The 13,624-nt window shown below is 43.0% G+C and overlaps 1 protein-coding gene across 1 annotated transcript; it reads left to right on the top strand.

Moving 5' to 3' along the window:
* Nucleotides 1-712: 712 nt before the first annotated feature.
* Nucleotides 713-12,494, top strand: LOC115377032 (CD276 antigen-like). Its single transcript, XM_030076885.1, has 5 exons — nt 713-900; nt 10,106-10,450; nt 11,182-11,523; nt 11,987-12,331; nt 12,481-12,494. The coding sequence occupies exons 1-5, from the start codon at nt 840-842 to the stop codon at nt 12,492-12,494; spliced, it is 1,107 nt and encodes a 368-aa protein (XP_029932745.1). The 5' UTR covers nt 713-839.
* The last annotated feature ends 1,130 nt before the right edge of the window (nt 12,495-13,624 follow it).

Genomic DNA, 13,624 nt, shown 5'->3' with positions numbered 1-13,624 from the left:
CAGGAGGGCTAAATGCTTCAACTGGGGTGCTGAAAGATGATACTTAAAAAAAAAAAAAAAAAAAATCATCACTGTCAGTTGCATATGTGGTTTGCTAGTTAATATTTTAGGCATCACTAGTGACACTAGTGAGCATTTTTGGCATTCACTAGTGACACTAGTAAATATTTTTGGCCTCACTAGTGTCACTAGTAGCACTCACTAGTGTCACTAGTGAGTGCAAAAAAAGTTAACTAGTGGGATATCTGAATATATGCTCAAACGGCTTTCCATACAAGCCAGTAATTTCGCCTTGGACGGCAACATAGGCAGAACCGCCACTGCTTCCGCCTCCTCTCCTCTCCTCTGCTTCCGCCTCCTCTCCTCTCCTCTCCTCCACATTCAGACACACACGCGAGTCACGACACCCCCTCCTCAACATGCTGCCTGTTTACAACGGACTGGGAGTGTTGGGGCGGGTGTTAATCAAAACAAACCAATCACGTCTTGATCTCTTCACAGGTTGGTGGCCTCTGATTGGCCTGGCCTGTCTCTCTGACTTAAAAAAAAAAAAAAAAAAAAAAAAAAAAAAAAAAAAGCTGATTGGCCTGGCCGGCGACCTGTCTAAAAAAGAAAGAAAAAAAAAAAAAAAACACGCGCAGGCCACCAGGCCAGTGACAGGCCGGCGCTTCGGGAGATCTCTCGGTTCTCCCGATGTACAGTCCGGGCCTGAATGGTTGTGTCGCTCAAATCGAAAGTAAAAGTCCCCCGGGGGAGAACACTTTAACTTAGCTTCTGAACTGCCGACCACATCCAGCCATCTGAAAACTTTAACGTCTATTCTGCGCACTAATTTGATAATGAAGAGGAACATAATCGGGATTTTGGTGATGAGTTTGTCGCTTGGCGCCTCGCTCGCAGGTAAGCCAGGTTTATGATCATATTTCCGTGTACCTTTAAGTGATGGAAACCTTGATTTTACTCGACATACTAATTATTATTTCAGCAGTCTGGCTCTCACCTTTCCACATTTCTCATCTCTTTTGCTTTTTTACGACACTGGCAGAACTTTCTGGAGGATTTTTACACTTTTACAAACCGTTAAATGGAAAATTCCACTCGTTTCATTAAAAAGACGAAAAAAAGAGAAAACTCTCAGATGTGGAATTGAAAAGGTTTTTTGTTCCTTGATGCATACATTGATAATATTCAAACTGCTGACCTAAAAACATTTTTTAAGTTTTGCATTAATACTACAACATATATATATAAAATTGAGAATTGATTAATTAGTATAATTTGTTTACGCTACATGGGGGCCTCCGGACCTCGCTTTGAAAATGCATTGCCTGTGCTGTGATGACAGTCATGTAATTTAACTTTGTATGATAAAATATTTGTATCGGGTACAAGCCCAAACATGGCAGGCATGTGTTTTGTGTTTGGGAACATACCCTGAAAAGAAGATTTTATCTGCAAAGTACTGCAAAGTCCTTTTGTGGAATATCATGTGATCCAAATCGTTCAAATAAAGTCCAGCTGTCCCAAGTTGGACCCAAATCAAGGGCATAGGTTTGATTTTGACATTGGTGGGAACATAAAAGCGCAACAAAGGCTGAAATTGATGTTTTTTGCATTAATGACTACTATTTCACGTTATTCTGTCCTGGCTGACAGATAGCGAACAAAAGACCCAGTAGATTTAACAGAAGTTCCTTTACTGAATCTTCTTTTTTGTAAAACTGCAAGACAATGCAAATACAGGAGATATTACAGTACAATACATGAAACGTGAAACTAAAGTGCAGTCTACATCACTTTCCTCGTGGCAATTTGACGGAGCATGAAAGGAAATAAACTGCAACCATGCAGATGGTCCCAAAAATCACAAGCATCACACTTGTCAACTATTGTTTTCAGTCAATAGGTGGAAATTAATTTAGCTACCTTCTCAACATCCTCTTAATAAAACTTAACTAACTGCAGACTGGAGCCACTTATAAGCAATAGAAATCAACACACTGTAGATGATTTGTTCTTATTATGCTCAGAAATGCTTTCAAAATAGATTAACAGCCAAATTTTGACAAAAACCTTTCTCTGTAAACAATATAAGGCACTGCCGTTTACAATAACACTTGCTTCAACACATAACATTAACGGCGCCAGTTTAAACGATGTTGTAGTATTAGTAAACAAACCATCAATAAACAAAATATTGACGAGAAGTTTGCTTTCAACTGTGAGGATGCCGTGGGTGAGACGAGCACCACCAAGCTAGCGTTAGCTTTATTTACATCGTAGCTATCTCCACACACTGGCAGTGGCTTGGTACGGGCAGTAAGGCAAAGTTCCAGGAGGTAGCTTTAGCTCCGCCAGCGAATGTAATGTTGGTCAGCCTAACGTTAATGCATTAAATGATGCAATGAATTTGGATAAAATGGCAATAAACTTACTGTTGGTTCCTCTCCAAGGCACAGACAACCAACTCTGTGATGAGACAAATGTAGCCTATACATGAATACTGGAAAAACCTTAAAGCCACAGTAACCTAAAACCACCACCAGGGGGAAACTTAACTTTCTTTCCCTTTCAACTACTGACAGGAGTCAGAACACTCCCCGCTTGGTATAAATATGTTATACCACAATTTACTCATTCTTATGTGACATAAGTAAAACAACATCATTAATGGGTCTAAGATACTCTTTAAGTACCCCTTGGCTAAGAGTCTTCACTATGACCTTGCGGACCTTGCTGTCCGAGCTGGAAATAGCCTTAACTATCCGTCCAAGAGGCCATTCATTACGTTTTGCTTGAATGTCCTTTATCAAAACAATGTCACCTTCCTGGAGGTCAGACTTCTCCGAGGTCCATTTCCTCCGTGGCTGAAGAATTGCCAGGTACTCCAATCTCCACCTTTTCCAGAAGGAGTCTGCCAAGTTCTGGACCTGGCGCCACTGTACCTTGCATAGATGGTCCAATTCAAAGTCTCCCAGGGGTGCAGGAGTAACACTCGCCTTCTGGGTGAGTATAGTGGCAGGTGAGAGCATTTCAGGTATCTCTGCATCATATGAGATTGGGACAAGTGGTCGAGCATTCATGATGGCCATAACCTCGGCCATCAAGGTTGCTAGGACTTCATGAGACAGTCTGGTAGCACCATCCTTCACTAGCAGTCCATCCAAGATGCGTCTTGCCACTCCTATTAGCCTCTCCCAAGCTCCTCCCATGTGTGAGGAATGGGGAGCATTAAAGGTCCATGTACATCCCTGCTCCTGCAGGTAGTTCTTGATTTCAGGGTCGTTTGTGTTAACTTGAAGTTCTCTGCATGCACCAATGAAATTTGTGCCTCTGTCTGATCTTAGGTGTTTGACAGGTCCCCGTATGGATAAAAAGCGCCTCAAGGCATTGATGAAGCTCGAGGTTGACATAGATTCCATAACTTCAAGGTGTACAGCTCTTGTACTTAGACAAGCGAAAATTACTGCCCACCTCTTGCTCTCTGCAGCTCCACCTCGTGTACGTCGAGTGGTGACACTCCATGGACCAAAGACATCAAGTCCTACATGAGTAAAAGGGGGGTCCATAGTCAACCTATCAACCGGCAGATCGCACATTTTTTGAACTTCACTTTTGCCTCTCAACTTCTTACAGATGACACATTTAAATATGACGCTGGAGATAAGCCTCCTCCCTCCTACTATCCAGACACCAGCGGTGCGCAATGCACCCTCTGTCAAGTGGCGACCTTGGTGGGCTACTTTGTCATGATAGTGTCTGACTAGGAGAGCGGTCACATGGTGACCAGCTGGTAGGATGAGTGGATGTTTCTCTTGGTCTTCCAAGTCTGCCTTGTGTATCCGACCTCCAACTCTAATCAATCCACTCCTGTCAACGAAAGGATCCAACTTTACAAGGGGACTTTGCCGGTTGACTTTGGTGTCGTGGGTTAAGCATTTCAGCTCCTCCTTATACACATCCTTCTGCACAGCCTTGAAGATATCCACCTTCGCTTGAGAACGCTCTGTGGTGAGCGGCTGACTGCACTGATGCCATCCCTTACATCCAGCAGTCTTATTCTCTTTTGAGAATGATTTGCCTACATGAATGAGGCTTGCTATGCCCCTTACTAGGCTCTTCCAAGTGGAAAAACGTTCAAATCTTGATGACCCAAGAGATTGTTCTGTGACCTTGGTTACAAGAGAGCTAACTTGGGGCCGAACGTCCTTGTCCTTCTCTGAGTCTACAAGCTCAAATGATTCTGTCTCATCATCTTGACCTGTGTTTAGCTGACTGAGAAAGGGGGGGCCAAGCAACCAACTAGATGAGGACAAGTAAGCTGCTGGCATGGGCCTGGTTCCCTGGTCTGCAGGGTTGTGGTCAGTTAACACATACTGCCACTGCTTTGGTTCAGTAAAGCTTCGAATGCGAGCTACTCGGTTAGCTACATAGGTATAGAACCTCCGTGAGCTGTTATGGATGTAGCCCAATACAATGCGACTATCTGTGAAGAACCTGACTGCTTGCAACTCTATATCTATTTCAGAATGAATCACTTCAGCCAGCTCGACCGCCAAGACTGCTGCGCACAACTCCAAGCGAGGTACAGTGTGCATAGGGTAAGGGGCTAGTTTTGATTTTCCCATTACAAAGCCTACATGCCATTTCCCGTCATAGTCCAAGACACGTAGGTAGGCTACAGCAGCTATCGCCATAGTTGAAGCGTCTGCAAAAACGCACAGTTCTGCTTGTTTGCTGCATGACACAGAGACTGGAACATATGCCCTCTGAATGCAAACCTGTTCCAGCTCAGTTAGGGAGTCAGTCCATGCTTTCCACTGTGTCTCTTTCTCCAGAGGGAGAGGTGTGTCCCACTCGTGCTGCTCTGAGGAAATGTCTCTCATCAATGCCTTGCCTTGGATCGTGATGGGAGAAGCAAATCCAAGGGGATCATAAAGACTGTTTACCGTGGACAGCACGCCTCTCCTAGTGAATGGTTTAACATCTTTAGACACTCTGAAGGTGAAACTGTCGATCTGGAGTTCCCAGCTCAAGCCCAAACTCCGCTGGGGGGGCAAGGGGTCTGCTCCCAAATCTAGATCTTTAAAGTCACTTGCTTGTTCTCCCATTGGAAAGGCCTCCATGACTCTTGCACTATTTGAGGCTATCTTGTGAAGTCTTAAGTTGGACTCAGCCAGCATTGCCTTAGTTCGCTGCAGGAGATTGATAGCCTCGACCTCCTTGGCCACTGAGGCGAGTCCATCGTCAACATAAAAATTTTTGAAGACGAACTGTTTAGCCTCACTACCATGTTCAGTTTCTCCATGCTCTGCAGCCTTCCTCAGCCCATATGTTGCTACTGCCGGTGATGGGCTGTTCCCAAACACATGCACAGTCATCCAGTAGTCAATGACCTCTTTATCTGGATCATTATCTTTGTACCACAAAAACCGAAGGTAATTGCGATGGTCCTCTCTGACCTTGAACCCATAGAACATCTGTTCTATGTCAGCTGTAACAGCTATTTGCTCTCTTCTGAATCTTAGTAGAACACCAATTAGTGAGTTGTTGAGGTTGGGCCCACTAAGAAGCATATCATTCAATGATGTTCCCTTGTACTCAGCACTGGAATCAAAAACAACTCTTATTTTCCCAGGTTTCTGGGGGTGGTATACCCCAAAGGTTGGCAAATACCAGCACTCTTGTCCTGACTCCAGTTGAGGTGCTTGCTCTGCCTGGCGGTTGTCAATGACCTTCTGCATGAAGTCAAAGAAATGCTCTTTCATCTCAGGTCTTTTCCTGAACGAGCGCTGGAGAGAGCTGAATCTCTGGGAGGCCTGTTCTCTGTTATTAGGAAGGGGCTTACGGGGTAGACGAAAGGGTAGTGGTGCCACCCAGTGGTTTTCGTCGTCCATATACACCTCATTTTCCATTATTCTCAGAAAACTGTTGTCATCCACTGACATGGCTGGTTTGTCATCTTCAGGAGTTTTCCGAAAAACACTTTCCCCCAGACCATCTTTACAGGTCTCCTGCAAGGTCTTCTCAGTGAGAGATGGCATTTGAAGACCTTTGACTCTCTCTTTTATATGGATATTGTTGGTGCATGGCTTAAGGAAAGAGGAGCGTCCATTTTGAAGGACATGTGTCTTGTAAGCGTTGACTTCCTCTGTCTTGTGAGCACCACCTAAGCATAACTCCCCAACTATGACCCAGCCAAGGTCAAGGCGCTGGGCATATGGTGAATTGTGGGGTCCGTTACGCTGTTCACGTACCTTGTGCAAGCTCAAAATGTCCCTGCCTAACAGAAGCAGGATGGGGGCACTGGTGTCAAGCGGAGGGATCTTATCAGCCACTGGTATGAGGTGAGGGAAATATTGGGTGCACTCAGGTGTTGGGATCTCTGATCTGTCATCAGGCAGGTAATTACACTCCAACAAGGTGGGAAGTGTCACCTTGGTTTTTCCGTCCAGTGACTCCACTATGATGTTACTCACTTTCCTCCCTGCAGTCTCCACTGTGCCGGAACATGTTTTTAGAGTGTAGGGGGATGCACTGCTGTTTATGTCTAGTAGGTCAAAGAACTCTGATTTTACTAAAGACCGGTTACTTTGGTCATCTAGTACTGCGTACACTCTGTGAGACCTACTCGGATGGTCGGCGTGGTAAACCTTGACCAAACAGATTTTTGAACAGGATCTGGGTTTGGGAATACGGCCGCATATTTCTGTACATTTGGAAGTGACTATAAGTGGTGCAAGGTCTTCCCTCTCCCCGCTTTGCTTGTCCTCAGGTGAGTGTTCAGCCTGCCCACTAAACGACCACGGAGCTGGACCAGGATGCATTGCTGAGGTATGTTTGTCACTTTCACACTCTTTGCATTTAAGCGTGGTCTTGCAATCTTTAGCCATATGCTTGGTACTAGCACAGCATCGAAAACAGATTGAATGCTCCTTTAAGTATGCTTTCCTGTCATCCAGATGTTTTCCTCTGAACCCTCGGCATTTTGACAACGGGTGAGGTTTATTGTGTATGGGACATTGCTTGTCTGGTTCATCTCTCTTTGTAGCTGTGTTAGCCTGAGGGGCACTAACTGCGGCAGTAACTTCAGTTTTTCTAACTGTCACAGCTGATTTTGGGAAGTATTTTGGAGCCTTTTCAATCTTGGTCTGACTAGGGGTAGAGGAGAGGTTAAATGCAAAACTGGGGTCATTACGGGTCTTAGCCTGTGAGCATACAAAGTCAACAAAAAAGCTGAATGGTGGGAAGGGGACACGATAATCCTCTTTATATTTGGATCCATGCGTGATCCAGCGTTCTCGCAGAGAGAAAGGAAGTTTTTCGACAACTGGATTCACGCCCCTCGCTGTGTCTAGGTACATGAGTCCAGGCAAGAATCCCTCAGCCTTTGCAGCTTCTAGCTCTTTTAACAAGTCACCTAACTCCCTGAGTTTGTGTGCGTCTTTGTTAGAAATATCTGGGAAGGTATCTAATTTTTTCAGTAGTGCATTTTCAATCACCTCTGGGCTTCCATATGTTTCCTCCAAGCGCTCCCACACCATAAACACACCTGCTCTGGGATTTTTTACATGTACTGACCTTATCCGCTTAGCTTGAGCTGAGGACTCAGGCCCAAGCCATTTGACCAGGAGGTTGAGCTCTTCCTGGTCAGATAGATTTAACTCTCTTGTAGCTGTAAGGAAAGATGTTTTCCATGCCCAGTAATTTTCTGGACAATCATCAAAGGCAAGTAGCCCAGAGCTGACCATCTCTTTTCTCATAAGATACTGGGCTAAGTCAGGGGCCTGAGAAGTTGCAGGTGAGTATTTGTTACTCTGGGCAGGGTGAGGAGTTTTAGGAGTGGCTGATGTGTACTTCCTTTGAGTGTCAGGAGTCACAGGTGAATATTTCTGCCTCGGCAAAAATACTCCAAGGGGAGGGGGAGGTGCATAGCTTTCACTAGTAATAGGTCTTCGCTCCTTTTCCTCCTTAAATGACTCATGCAGTGAATCTGGTGCATTGTTACTAAGGGGCCGGGTTTCGAGAGTTTCAATATGAGCGATTGGTGGCTGCTGCATAGCATTTCGAAGCTCTTGTGGAGCATGTGTATCAAATTGCTGAGTCTCTACATAGTCTTTGGTGCGTCTTAGTGGATCTTCAAGAGCTAAATGCTGTAACTCACCAAGATAGTCTCCTTCCCTATATTCTAGCACTGCTGCTGCTTCTTCGAATATTGCAGCCTCTGTTGATGCTGCAGTGGCCTCCTTTTCTTGTTTTAACACATGAAGACTTGCCTCTATTGAAGCCTTTTCTTTCATCATGGCTGCCTCCTTTTCTGCAAAGGATACCTTAATTTTTGCTGCTTCAGCCTTAGCTCTGGCCCTTGTGGCAGCGGTGCTGACTGATGTCCGGGTTGAGGCTCTGGAGGACTTGTGTGAAGCTGAGACTCGAGACCTCGTCTCCGGCTGTGACTGACGTTCCTCTTTGTCGTTGTCACTCATCTTGCAGTGTTTTTGCTTGCTGATCACAGTTGTTCAATTGCCTTTACACGCTGAGCGGTCAACATTTTACTATTCTGTCCTGGCTGACAGATAGCGAACAAAAGACCCAGTAGATTTAACAGAAGTTCCTTTACTGAATCTTCTTTTTTGTAAAACTGCAAGACAATGCAAATACAGGAGATATTACAGTACAATACATGAAACGTGAAACTAAAGTGCAGTCTACATCACTTTCCTCGTGGCAATTTGACGGAGCATGAAAGGAAATAAACTGCAACCATGCAGATGGTCCCAAAAATCACAAGCATCACACTTGTCAACTATTGTTTTCAGTCAATAGGTGGAAATTAATTTAGCTACCTTCTCAACATCCTCTTAATAAAACTTAACTAACTGCAGACTGGAGCCACTTATAAGCAATAGAAATCAACACACTGTAGATGATTTGTTCTTATTATGCTCAGAAATGCTTTCAAAATAGATTAACAGCCAAATTTTGACAAAAACCTTTCTCTGTAAACAATATAAGGCACTGCCGTTTACAATAACACTTGCTTCAACACATAACATTAACGGCGCCAGTTTAAACGATGTTGTAGTATTAGTAAACAAACCATCAATAAACAAAATATTGACGAGAAGTTTGCTTTCAACTGTGAGGATGCCGTGGGTGAGACGAGCACCACCAAGCTAGCGTTAGCTTTATTTACATCGTAGCTATCTCCACACACTGGCAGTGGCTTGGTACGGGCAGTAAGGCAAAGTTCCAGGAGGTAGCTTTAGCTCCGCCAGCGAATGTAATGTTGGTCAGCCTAACGTTAATGCATTAAATGATGCAATGAATTTGGATAAAATGGCAATAAACTTACTGTTGGTTCCTCTCCAAGGCACAGACAACCAACTCTGTGATGAGACAAATGTAGCCTATACATGAATACTGGAAAAACCTTAAAGCCACAGTAACCTAAAACCACCACCAGGGGGAAACTTAACTTTCTTTCCCTTTCAACTACTGACAGGAGTCAGAACACACGTCATGTAGAGCTGATCAAGTAGACAAGTAAATGATCCTAATCAGAAAAAATCTATTCAGGGATTGACATTAATGTTTACACTGCATATCTGAATATATATACCAAGATATTTATTCATTATTGATATTTATTGGCTGATATTCTCTTGATTATCACCTGATTATAGCTCGATGTGTAAAACAATGCCCTATGATGAATGAACGAAAGAATGAATGTCTCCTGCACCACAGAGATCAAGCCACAGAGATCAAGTTGGCACATGTCATGATATAGTCTATGAGGAAATGCATTGCTGTTTTCATGCAGCCGAGCTCAGTTTTCACACTGGACAGGCTTTCCTTAGTGCAGGCCTTGTCTAATGATGATCTGGAAGGTGTGTGTGAAGCTGTCAGTCATCTGACATCGTGTTCACAACTGATCTGATGAAATTCTCACATCAGGTTCAACAGATATATCTCATGCTGCCCACACTGCTAAAACAGAAGACCTTGCTGATCATTGGCTGATATTCTCCTAATAATCACTCACTCCCCCCTGTTTTTCCCCTGATGACTAATAAAGGCTTTTATGTCAAACTTGTTTCTCCAGGACAAGACTATGAGATTAACTCTACCGAGGAAGTGAGGGCTGTAGTTGGCGAAAACATTACTCTGCCGTGTCAAACCGAGCCCCCGAAAGATTTGCAATCTCTGACAGTGGAGTGGAAAAACAACGAGAGCTACGTCCACCTTTACAGAAACGGACAGGATGATCATGATGAACAGCACCATCAATACAGACACAGAACAATCCTCTCCCATGAGGACCTGGTCAAAGGAAATCTGTCACTGAAACTACTCCATGTACAGCTGAGCGATCAAGGAAAGTACACCTGTGCTGTTGCAAAGCTGTCAGAGAAGGAAAAGATCACCAGAGGTCATGTCTCCCTCATTGGTAAGCACTGCAAATCTATGAGAGGATGGTCAGGACTGATCAGACAAGAAAATGAGAATTTTGCATATCTTTTGGCATTCATGGCATGCAAAACAGACACATGGTAAAAGGCGAAAAAGTCACATGTCTTTGTGACTTTGCATGTGTAGGAACTTCACTTTAACCTCTGAAATATGTTAATTATTTTGTTTAGAGCTGCATTAACATTGGATCAACATAAAGGTTCAGTTTTTGTCAATTTTCTTCAGCACAGAGCTTAGCGTTTTGCATGTGAGGCGTGCATGTGAGGCATTTTGTTAGGAGATACCCAAGATTTGACTCTGGTACAAGCAACTGTTTGTTATTAACAGCTGCTCACTTGTCCCTTTGTGGAATATCATGTCATCCATTTGTTCAAATAAAGTCCAGCTGTCCCAAGTTGGACCCATATAATAATGCACAAATGTAGGCTTATTAAAGACGGGGTTGCTGCTCACACTGTGTTGTCACATGATCTGTCAGTGTCATCTTTCCTGAAGGACTGGTTACCACACAGAGGGCCTTGAGGCTCAGTAAACCAGAATATTCAGGCAGCTTGATGTCTAAAATATGGAATTTTATACATCACCCACCGGACGTATACTGCATATGTTGACCTGGACCATTTTTAATCCTTAATGTCGATAATCTGTGTTTCACCTCATTCCTGACATGGAAGACATGGCCTTGAAAAAAATCCTATTTTTCTCCAGCTCAGTCTCAGCTGATTGGTCCTCCTCAGCAAATAGTGGCGATAGTTGGTGATGACATCATCCTACCGAGCCACCTGGAACCTGCTGTGGATGCTTTTGACATGATAGTGGAGTGGACGAGACCTGACCTGGACCACAGATTTGTCCTTCAGTGGTATCACGGTTGGGAGCTTGAGCATAAAAAACATCCATCCTACGAGGGCAGAACGTCTCTGTCCCTGGGCAAACTGACGAATGGAGACGTTTCACTGAAACTCTCTGAAGTGAAACTCTCTGATGAAGGAAAATACAGATGCTTCATCCCTTCACTGGACAGAGAATCTATAGTTGAGCTTGTTGTTGGTAAGTAGGAATTTTACAATCCCTTAAATGGAAAATTCCACTGGAAGCATTTTTAATTTGCTGGTAGTGGAGTCAGCCATTTTAAGCTCAAAGATCAGTTGGATTAGTTCGGAGAAATTATTTGAAGTTTATCTAATCTGACCTCGTCTCATTTTTAATAAATAAATAAATAAATAAATAATTAAATAAATAAATAAAAACTGTCACAAGTATTAGTTTTTATTTTTTATTATTATTTTTATTATTTGCCAGATGTATATATTGAAAATAGATTCAAACTGCTAACCTCGAAACATTTTTTTTGTTTTTATTTTATTATTAAAGGTACTCCACTAATATAATTTAGAATTGATTAAAATGGTAAATTGGTATTATTTGTATACCCTGTAATAACTCACTCCCCTCCTCTCTGCTTTTCCACTGATGACTAATAAAGGCTTTCATGTCAAATTTGTTTCTACAGTACAAGACTATGTGATTAAATCTACTGAGGAAGTGAGGGCTGTAGTTGGTAAAAATGTCACTCTGCCGTGTCACACTGAGCCCCCGAAAAATTTGACAAGTCTGACAGTGGTGTGGAAAAAAGGCGAGAGCTTTGTCCACCTTTACAGACATGGACAGGATGACCATGATCAACAGCACCAGCAATACACAAACAGAATCATCCTCTCCAGCGAGGACCTGGCCAAAGGAAATCTGTCACTGAAACTACTCCGAGTACAGCAGGACGATCAAGGAAAGTACACCTGTGCTGTTATGAAGCTGTCAAATAAGGCAATGGTCACCAGCGGTTTTGTCTCCCTCATTGGTAAGCACTGCAAATCTATGAGAGGACGGTCAGGACTGATCAGACAAGAAAATAAGAATTTTCTATGTCTCTTGGCATTCATGGCATGCAAAACAGACAAATGGTGAAAGGCAAAAAACTCCCATTTCTTTGTGACTTTGCATGTGTAGGAACTTCACTTTAACCTCTGAAATATGTTAATTATTTTGTTTAGAGCTGCATTAACATTGGATCAACATAAAGGTTCGGACGCGCATGTGAGGCATTTTGTTAGGAGATACTCAAGATTTGACTCTGGTAGAAGCGACTGTTTGTTATGAAATAAAATCTACTGTGCTGCAGCAGTGAAGTTGTCGGTCATATTATAATGGTCTCTCTACCATTTGATAAACCGATAACCCCCTCTTCCAAAACAACTAAAAAAAAAACACTGTAGTGCAAATGTAAGTGTATTTGACAATTAAAAAATGAAAAATGAAAACATTACTATTACTATTTTGATTACAATGACAAGGTTGACATAAAAAAGTCATTACAATTATTTGCACTGCAGTCCTTGATGATGCAAATAAATGATGATGCAGTTACATGACATGAATTAGACAATAGCTTGTATGTACAAATCATCAGCTGACAAAGTGCAGTCACATTTACAGACTCAGTCGTCCACGGTTAGAAACCGAATGATGAGGTTCAGGCGGAATGGGCAAAGCATTTTCACGTGCTGCATCAAAACCAAATAATCAGTGATGGTCTGTGTGTCTGATTTGAACTCACCTGAACTTGTCTGTCTTTTCAAACAGTGTCAGTCGGAGAAGAAGCCAAAAACAACTGGTCAACAATCAAAGGTAAATGTTTGATTTCCAACAAGCAGCACTGGTCAGTGTGTGTCCATTCAGTGTCTGGCTCAGAGACGTCTGTCCTCTGTTCTCCTAAGATGACTGCTCCATTATGTCTTTCAGGAGAGAAAACTAAGCTTGGCTCTGGGATTGCCGTTGCCTGCGTCATTCTCATCCCTGGTATTGTTGCTGGTGTCTACTGTCTGTGGAAAAAATATGAAGCCCGTAAGTCACAACGTTCTGCTCCTTAATGTTTTATCACTGACATTTGTCCCACTGTCATCTAATTTACTTTATTACTGAAACAGACATAGCATTCAGAAAGTATTCAGACCACTTTCATTTTTGTCGCTTCTGTTATGTTGCAGCCTGATGCCACGATTGTCATAAATGATTGTAGCATCAGGTGCAGATTGAGGTGTGTTTTCATTTCCCCCACCTGTTTGCAACAATTTCCGAAGGTCAACTGAAGGTC

The sequence above is a fragment of the Myripristis murdjan genome, chromosome 18, assembly GCF_902150065.1.
Source record: "Myripristis murdjan chromosome 18, fMyrMur1.1, whole genome shotgun sequence".
In the NCBI taxonomy this organism is placed as follows: domain Eukaryota; kingdom Metazoa; phylum Chordata; class Actinopteri; order Holocentriformes; family Holocentridae; genus Myripristis; species Myripristis murdjan.
This window is presented reverse-complemented; position numbering and strand designations above follow the sequence as displayed.